General features: G+C 42.5%; 1 protein-coding gene across 1 annotated transcript; it reads right to left on the reverse strand.

Annotated features, from left to right (window-relative positions):
• Positions 1-555: 555 nt before the first annotated feature.
• LOC125383592 lies at positions 556-6,004 on the reverse strand. The gene is made up of 3 exons (XM_048402169.1): positions 5,609-6,004; positions 3,581-3,679; positions 556-1,551 (listed from the first exon to the last, which is right to left on the reverse strand). The coding sequence occupies exons 1-3, from the start codon at positions 5,751-5,753 to the stop codon at positions 1,169-1,171; spliced, it is 627 nt and encodes a 208-aa protein (XP_048258126.1). The 5' UTR covers positions 5,754-6,004; the 3' UTR covers positions 556-1,168.
• Between the last annotated feature and the right edge of the window lie 4,318 nt (positions 6,005-10,322).

Here is a 10,322-nt window from a genome sequence, read left to right on the forward strand (position 1 = left end):
AAAGCCAAATTATTTATGAGGAGACAAATTTATTTGACATGATAACAAATACCTTTCACTTAACTTAACAATTAGTCTTCACTGTAATCAAAACAATGCTACATCAAACATAGGATAGACCTAACAAACAATAGCTCTTGTCCAGGTTTTTTCGGAATTTCTCCTCTTACTCCATCTTGAAAATGTGAGGTAATTCTGTACTGTACTTAGTGTTTTGGGGGGTTAACGACCGCTTCTACCACAGGCAATTTAGCAGTCGGGGTAGGTGGGGAAAATAAAAAATAAATAATATTTTAATAAAGGTAAACACCAGACCTCAAAAACTGTAAGTGAGAGGGAAATAAACCTAATCCTACGGCTATAATGTACAACAAGTGTATTAAAATATGAAAAGAAAAGATAAGTTAAATGGTAATGTATTAAGAGAGGTGAATATTGAAAGAAGGATTTAAGGCCTGAAAAGAGTAGAAAGTGCTATATAATCTATCTAGTAACTGTAAGCTATACTTGATTGAGTGAGTGAGTATGGTTTGACGCAATATATTCCAGCAATATCACGCATTGTACCCATGTCGGGAATCGAACCCGGGTCTTCGGCGTGATAATGCTTAAACCGCTAGGCTACCCGACCGCCCCAAGCTATACTAGAAGAAGAAAAGGTAAAGCATAGTGTGTGTATGTGTGTGTGTGTGTGTGTGTGTGTGTGTGTGTGTGTGTGTGTGTGTGTGTGTGTGTGTGTGTGTGTGAGCAGTTTTATACCTTGAATTTCGCATATTGTTGCAGCTGCAAACATGTTTGTTCTAAAAACTATTTTTTTACTTCAGAGTCTAACATTGATTCTTTGATGGCAGTATATATATGTATGGAAGAAAATAAATGCGAACCATTTGTAGCAACATATAGGGAAGTATGTACGTTAAGAAAAGATATGTCCAATGTGTACCACTTAATGTTTTTTGTGGGTTATGTTATTTCTTTTTGGAGTACACAATCAATAAGTTTACAGAAAATAGTTCACATGCAATCTTAAATACATACAAAATGTATCCATTGAAAAACAACAACAAAGCTATACCAGTGTCAGGATGGCAAGACATCCATGGTGAACATTCTCACGTTGCTATAAAAGTGCAATAATAGTCTTTATTCCTCATATCCCAACCTCACCTCACAATTTGAATATACCCATGTAGTTTGAAAACCCACCCTTCTCGACCAGATCAGTGTTTTGATCAGGTATGTGGACGCCGATGGAATCGCGTTCTTCGAGTTTCAAAACGGCGGCGAGAAAAGAGTTTCGCTGTGGAGATGCTGTTCGTGTGAATGAGGTCTTACTCATCAGAAGCTGTTTAGGAGGCATGTTCCGTCTGGTAAGTTGCATTCTGTGTGTGAAGATGGTGTATGTGGAGCCACGTGTCACGTTAAGTGTGATGTGCGAGTACACGAGGTAGATCCCAGCGTCTCGTACCCAGATCGTTCCGTTATCGCATGCGACATTGGCACAGAAGGTCATGTGGTAGTCATCGTGGGCTGTCCATGCTGGCGGCGACCCTGGGAAAGGACAAATACGTCAGAATAGTCTTTGACAAAGTTGTTAGATTTGTCCTTGTTACAGGCGTTAAATGAATGCTCATAGTGAAGGCATTAACGTGAGTCAGCAGGATTTTAGGTTGTATTACCGATGTCAAACATAACAGATACACATGCATCTCCTTACGTTATTCAATCGCGATCAACATTGAATACATGGTCTGAAATATATATTTACAAATTCTTACTTGAATGATGGCTACTCCTCTAAGGGCTTAACTTGCGGCAAGTGAATAAGACTACAAATAGACACGACTGGTTGAGAAGTTGGGTTTAACGCTGCTATGAACAATATTCCAGTTTTATCACGACGTGTCAGCTGAACGTGAAAGGAAAGCCCGAAGTCAAGCAGGTCTAAGACGTTTACCACTTTGGTGAAACCAGCTAGCACTGGTATGGCGCAGACAAACCTAGAAACCTATAATCTGGACGAACCGGGATTCGAACCTACGATCACAGATGTTTGGCATGTCTTAGGGACGCAATTCTACCGACGAATTGTGGCGCCTCAGATGAGCGGCAACACGTGCTTCTCTAGGCAAGCGGTATGACTGTTCCTAGTATGAGCGGGCAACACGTGCCCCTCTAGACAAGCTGTATGACTATACCTAGGATGAGCCCGCAACACGTGCCCTCTAGACAAGCGGTATGACTATACCTAGGATGAGCGGGCAACACGTGCACCTCTAGACAAGCGGTATGACTGTACCTAGGATGAGCGGGCAACACGTGCACCTCTAGACAAGCGGTATGACTGTACCTAGGATGAGCGGGCAACACGTGCCCCTCTAGACAAGAGGTATGACTGTAGCTAGGATGAGCGGGCAACACGTGCCCCTTTAGACAAGCGGTATGACTGTACCTAGGGTCAGCGGGCAACACGTGCCCCTCTAGACAAGAGGTATGACTGTACCTATGATGAGCGGGCAACACGTGCCCCTCTAGACAAGCGGCATGATTGTACCTAGGATGAGCGCGCAACACGTGCCCCTCTGGACAAGCTGTATGACTGTACCTGGTATGAGCGGGCAACACGTGCCCCTCTAGTTAAACGGCATGATTGTACCTAGGATGAGCGGGCAACACGTGCCCCTCAAGACAAGCGGTATGACTGTACCTAGGATGAGCGGGCAACACGTGCCCCTCTAGACAAGCGGTATGACTGTACCTAGAATGAGCGGGCAACACGTGCCCCTCTAGACAAGCGGTATGACTGTACATAGGATGAGCGCGCAACACGTGCCCCTCTAGACAAGCGGTATGACTGTACATAGGATGAGCGCGCAACACGTGCCCCTCTAGACAAGCTGTATGACTGTACCTAGGATGAGCGGGCAACACGTGCCCCCTCTAGACAAGAGGTATGACTGTACCTAGGATGAGCGGGCAACACGTGCCTCTCAAGACAAGCTATATGACTGTATCTAGGATGAGCGGGCAACACGTGCCCCTCTAGACAAACAGTATTACTGTACCTAGGATGAGCGGGCAACACGTGCCCCTCTAGACAAGAGGTATGACTGTACCTAGGATGGGCGGGCAACACGTGCCCCCTCTAGACAAGCGGTATGACAGTACCTAGGATGGGCGGGCAACACGTGCCCCTCTAGACAAGAGGTATGACTGTACCTAGGATGGGCGGGCAACACGTGCCCCCTCTAGACAAGCGGTATGACTGTACCTAGGATGGGCGGGCAGCACGTGCCCCCTCTAGACAAGCGGTATGACTGTACCTAGGATGAGCGGGCAACACGTGCCCCCTCTAGACAAGCGGTATGACTGTACCTAGGATGGGCGGGCAACACGTGCCCCCTCTAGACAAGCGGTATGGCTGTACCTAGGATGAGCGGGCAACACGTGCCCCTCTAGACAAGCGGTATGACTGTACCTAGTATAAGAAAGCAACACGTGCCCCTCTAGACAAGCGGTATGACTGTACCTAGGATGAGCGGGCAACACGTGCCCCCCTAGAAAGGCGGTATGACTGTACCTTTGATTGGAACCATGACTAGATGTGCCCCTGTGGATCCTGAGTGAATGACGTCACGGTTGCCCGTCTTTATGGCATGAGGGTCCAATTGGTCCGACCCTGATAACAGAACCCATCAAAAAATATATCCAACAGTTTTCGAGTTGATAACGCAAAACATAATATTTATGGCTGATATACTTCTCAAAATATGTTAAAGAACACCAACATCCCACCACACATGACAAACTAACTATAGTCATATGACGAAGGCGGGTGTTATGTAATTTATTTTAAGAAGAATATTTACTTTCTCTATAATTTTGCGTAAATGGCATGTTAAGTCAGTTTTCCTTTTTAAAAATGCATGTTCTGATTGCAAGTGAATAGCTGGCCCAGAATCAACTGCAGCAACAATGTGTTTGTTTGTTTGTTTACTGTTTGATGCTGCACTTAGCAATATTCCAGCTATATGACGGCGGTCTGTAAATAATCGAGTCTGGACCAGACAATCCAGTGATTGACATAATGAACATCGATCCCCGTAATTGGGATACGATGACATGCATCAACCAAATCCGCGAGCCTGACCACCCGATCCCGTTAGTCGCCTCTTACGACAAGCATAGTCGCCTTTTGCAGCAAGCATCGGTTGCTGAAGACCTATTCTAACCCGGATCTTCACGGGTCTGCAGCAACAATAGCGTGACGCCATCATACTGTGATTTAATCACGGCACAGGCACATGCTACTTATCATGGGTATTGGGCGGTGGGTAGCCCAGTAGTTAAAGCGTTCGACATCCCGGGTTCGATTCCCGGCATGGGTACAATGTGTGAAGCCCATTTCTGGTGTCCCCCGCCGTGATACTGCTTTTAAGTGCTACAAGTGGCGTAAAACCATACTCACTCACTCACTCACCTTCATGGTTATTTTATTATTTATTTTAATTATCACGAATTGATGTCAAAGATTCAATTCAGCAGAAATAACAAGAGACGGGGAATTGATTATCACACTCTCATTAGAATGTACTGGGGAAGGAATATTTAAATGTATGGTACTAAATTTATAAAGGTCGCTTAGTGTCTTGAAAACTACACTAAGACACATTGGAATATGACATGACGACTTGACATAGCTACAATTAACAGGGTTGATGTATTAATTTTACAAACCTGATGTTCGTCTGGAGAACTCGTCTACGATCATCGGAAATATAGTGTACTGCAATTCACTATTTAATATAAAACCTTAAAGCCAGACAATAACCATGCTGTATCGTCCGACGAAACAGTTTCCATTGGCAGATACCATGAGAGAGAGAGAGAGAGAGAGGGGGATAGAGAGAGAGGGAGAGGGAGAGAGACAGAGAATGAGAGAGAGACAGACAGACAGAGACAGAGAGACAGAGAGACAGAGAGAGAGAGAGAGACAGAGAGAGGGAGAGAGAGAGATTTCAGCAAATCCATGATTACCGTAACAGGCGACTAACGGGAATGTGGTGGTCAGACCAGCTGACTCGGTTGGTGCATGTTATCCTATCCCAATTGTATAGATCGATGCTCTTGATGTCAGTCACTGGGTTATCTAGTGTAGACTCGATTATTTACAGACCGGAACACTCGTATTGTTGAGTGCGGCGTTAAAAAACAAAATAACAACCACAAAAGTGGGACAGACAAGGAATACTTTCGAGATAAGTAAGTTATTGATTTCCTCAGTTACGCTTCCTTGAAATTCTCAATTTAAACACGGAAGGAAGAACATGTATGTTTGTTACAAAAATAGCACACTTCGCTGATAAATAGAACCAGTTATATCAGAAAGGATTGATTGATCAATGAATTTACTGTTGATGGAAGATTGGAAAACATGTTTTTGTACAAATTAAATAAGATGAGAGATGCTGATGACCACCCGCCTTCCCTCAAAGGGGAACATTAAATATATCAACTCGACTATTCTCCACTAACTGATATTATCAATAAACATACAACCAGCAAAGAGTGTAATAAGACGGTATAAGTTGTGTATTTATAGAATTACCTTCTTGAACATTTCTGTGACGTCTTTCTTTGACAGCATAAATGATGCGCAGAGGTTCGAATGACGTCATAGGGAGTGTCCTGAGATTCGACCAGTGGACCCAGCTGACCACAAGTAAAACACACATCAGCATTTGACCCCACATGGTCAGGCTGAACAGAAGATGCGTCCGTGTTCCTTTGGTGAGACAATCTTGGCTTCAGCGTGTGGATGCCGAAGGTGACAGCTAAAACAACATTGAAGATCAGTGAGACGGCAAAGATGATATAGAGCAACGCTCGTGAACGATGTCGTCGTGAAGGTGGCGGCTCCGACGTTGTTGTGGTGTTGTGGGTGAAGCTAGATTCAGACCCTGACATTCTTGTATGATATGTACGTTTATAGGTTTGAAATAAATAAAAAAATAAATAATTTTTATATTTTCGAATGTCCAGTTGAGACAGTTGTCAACTTTAACCAAAATCTCCTAGGGCGAGCCTGCTAGTGTCTGATGTCGCTTATGGTGAAGCTACAGTGACTGAAACATTTGCTGACAAGTGATTGTTGGAATCACCCAGATGATCTCATCACCCGGGTTTTCCTTGACTGCTCTGTACAACAACGTGGTGGGAATCCCTCAGGGTTATTTTCTGTTCCTCGTCATGGGATTAATATAGACCGCACTGGTGTAGTGTCCTCTCCTGCTTCCTTCTGTGTCGGGGCGGTCGGGGAGCCTAGTGGTTAAAGCGTTCGCTCGTCACGCTGAAGACCCAGGTTCGATTCCCGACATGGGTACAATGTGTGAAGCCCATTTCTGGTGTCCCCCGCCGTGATATTGCTGGAATATTGCTAAAAGCGGCGTAAAACCATACTCGCTCCTTCTGTGGCGCCGTCATTCTCTGAATGTCTCCATGAGTAGTCCGGGTTAATATTCGTCCCCAGGAACCTTTGCTGGCCGTAGGAGGTGACCAGGCTCGAGTGGTAATGCCTGGTGACCTGGCTGACTTGTGTGTCATCGTACCCCGACGCATTATCAATCACCGGATTGTCTAGTCCAAGATATTTACAGGCCGCTGTCATATAGCTGGAATATTGCTAATTGCAGTGTTAAACAACAAGCAAAACATACTCTGAATGTGTCTCTATTTAGGGACGCGTGTTCGAGCCAATATTTGACAATATTTGACAACAGGAACTCTTCTTTTAGACGGCAGGTCAAGTTCAATAAGCAGTTGTTCCCGGCTATCTCGCTCTTTGTGACGTAGCAAACTGGACAACGCCCAAACCTGTCAAAACGACCCAAGGCCAAGATATATCAATCACAAGGTCAAGGTCCGTATGCGGAAGAAAACGTATTGTTTGTGGATCACACTTTCAGTCGAAACTGAGGCGGCTAAAGAGAGAGAGAGAGAGAGAGAGAGAGAGAGAGAGAGAGAGAGAGAGAGAGAGAGAGAGAGAGCCTGTGCTTGTACTAGTCAGGACTACTTCCGGGTTCATTGTGACAGTCCACGGAGATGCCATGCCGTATTTATTTACATCTCACATCTGTACGTTCACATTGACATTTGGCTAGTAAACATGTTATAAATCTACAAATGCATTCAGTTTATTTTGAGAGACAAAAATAATTAAACCAGATTAAAATGCTACAATGTTCTACAATTGCCTTCATTCGGCAAAGATAAAAATAGCACTTACATCATTAAAAATTAAGCGAGTTTGAGATGGCTACTAACTTTTAGGCTTAAATGTGTCATCAAACAGTGACACGTGTTTATTCATATCCTCGTCACCTAACCTAATGTGTATTATTGTTCATAGTGTAGTTCGAAAAGTATAGGATTTTCTTGTTTCCGTATATGTTAACTAAATGCTGACTGCATTTACTGCTTCGTGGCTACTCATCAAGGTGTTGACGCTTTAGGTATAGAGTGAACTTTGCCTCATATTGCAAGTTACATTTATTTAATGTTTAACTACATCATTGTGTACACACACACACACACACACACACACACACACACACACACACACACACACACACACACACACACACACGTACATATACCTACTTGTCAAATCCTTCACGCCTCCTTGACGCAGGACTACGTTATGAGAACCACCAGAAGGAATGCTATGAGAGGTATAGGAACTGGATACAAGATTCTCTTGCCAACTTGGAATACAGTCATCACTGAAATATCACCACAAACCATCTGCAGTAGATATAATGTCACTTGACATTTTACTTCCTTATGAGAACCACCCTTTGTGTGTGACATTCTGGGGTCCGTCTGTGTAACATTCTGAGATCCTTTCTATGTCCTTACTTTTATATCTGTAATTACATGTTTGAGTGTTGTGTTGTTACACCTTTAATGTAACAAGGCTGAGTTCTATCTTCTTGCAAATTATGTACAGCATCTCCAACTGATATTGCTGAGAATAACAACTGTGACTCTTTTTATGTGTCGTCCCCTATTTTTAAGACCAAACAACTGTTAGAAGAAAGACATGTCTTGAGGACATTCCTTCAATTTCTTTGATAATACAATTCACCAAATAGATTACTAATGCCTCCTTTTTATACAAGAAGCCCATGAATCCTGTTTATTGTAAGAATGGACAAGCACAACCGTCTCTATACTACTTCACTCTAATGTATGCTGACAAAATCCTATCCTGAAGTACATGTACATGAATTAGATCACTGGAAATCCCAAGAAGCGGGGTTTACTGTGATTATTAACATGTATGGTATTGAGAAACGCTTGTCTTAAATTTAGAGGATGGTTATTAAGTGGTACTCTTTCGTTACACAACAGTTACACCCTTAGTCGTTTTATCGGTCTTTCTTCTTGTTATAATATAATGCAGAGGGAGATAGTGTACGAGTCGTATGTCTGTCCGTCATTTCGTACCAAACGTCGGATAACTGTATATGTTTCAACGAATATTGGCAGCTGTAGCAAACAGAACCTGAGGTGGTGCCTTTTTCTGTTTGTGGATTTTTGGCATTTTTTTTATTTTTCTCCATTTCCATGGAAACAATCTCGACTGTAAAAGACTTAATCAAACATGTTTTAAACAAGGGCTGAAGAGGTGCCTTTTGGTATTCAAGAATTGTTGTCAGGAGGGATTGTTATCTTATGATGACTCGTTTCCATAAGTCAACATTTCCCTCCAAAAATAAGTTGCAGGTTATTTGCACTCCTCCATTCTGGTACTTTTATTGAAAAAAGTGTTTTCGAAAAAAAAACCCCCACAAAATTCACCTTTGAGCAATGGTGCTTCCCTTCGTCTAGATGTTTCGTCATGCATATGAATCGGAATTTGTTCGATTTGGCAAAGTCAAAACAAGGCAATTTTTGCCAAGAACTTAAGCTTCAGCTATATTGATAATCTTATATCTTCAATAACAATCGAATAGCCAATTCCCTTCCACTGATTTACCCACCTGAACTAGAAATGAAAAAGACCAGTGAGACCGCCTCGTCTGTTGCATATTTAGATCTATGCATAAAGATTTAGCGTGACAACTTTCTCAATAAGATGCATGACAAGAGGGATGACTTCAACTTTCCCTTCATTTTGTCGAGCAATATTTCAGCAGCTCCAGCCTTTGGTGTTCACTTTTTCGCAACTTTTGACATACAATCAAGCCTGCTCTTTCTGCCATGATTTCAAAGAGCGTCATACGACTCTTGCTCAAGTTGTTTGATCAAGGTTACAACATGCAAGGCCTCAGTAAGGCTTTGAAAAGGTTTAATGGTAGACATGTGGAGGCGATTTCCAAATTTGACTAATCAGTGACAAAAATGATGTCAGATGCAATTCCTGATTATGACTTGTACCATGTGTTTGTCTGGTGTACAACTGACTAGCCTTTGCGTGTGTTTGTGACGGGTCCACTTATGGAGCACGATATGTTCACCTTTTCGCCAACACCTGATCTGGTATCATTACTATTTTATAGTGATTCATAAACACATGCTCATGATATTTGTAGTCGGATTTCTATTGGCTATGGAAAGGGGTTTGCTGCTTTATTAGTACATTAAGTTATGTCTTTTTAGGCAGCATAATGCAGCCTTACTATTCCGATGCAATACCTTATTTTGACTTGTGCCATAGGTTCCTGTGTTTTATAAGGTGAACACTTCGCTTGCCTTTGCATGTGTTTGCGATGGATGACAATGGCTGGACAGGTTTCGCTTAACTTTTTGCGAATATATTTGCTATCATCACTATTTTGTCGCCTTATTGATGAATTTCAGATTGGTGCATCCCAAAATTGAGATGTATAGAATGCCACTCCACTTCCAGATGTCAATCACTTTGCCCATGACAAATGAAAGACTTCAATACTCCAATATTCTACGCCCCAAGGCGTGGCACAAGTCGAGGCATAATAACTAATTTGTTTTCACAGAACAAAACAACAATTATCCAATATGCCAAGATACCTGTATTTGAACCTTAGTGCAACACAAACAAATTATGACAACAATACAGCAAACATTTGCCAGTAGAGGTAACCCTTAAGTACAGCATACAATAATACAAGCAACTGACAATGGTGCTCTCCAGGAATGATTTATCTCCTGCAGGTTTCAGTTAAAAAGATATACCCTTTCAGTAGTTCCTGGTAATAAATACCACTTTGACAACAGGGGCCAGAACATATTCAAGTTTGACAACACAGAACCTAAGTAAAACAATCTGCAGTATATCC

The sequence above is a fragment of the Haliotis rufescens genome, unplaced genomic scaffold (assembly GCF_023055435.1).
Source record: "Haliotis rufescens isolate VD_foot unplaced genomic scaffold, xgHalRufe1.0.p SCAF_25, whole genome shotgun sequence".
NCBI classification, from domain to species: Eukaryota; Metazoa; Mollusca; class Gastropoda; order Lepetellida; family Haliotidae; genus Haliotis; species Haliotis rufescens.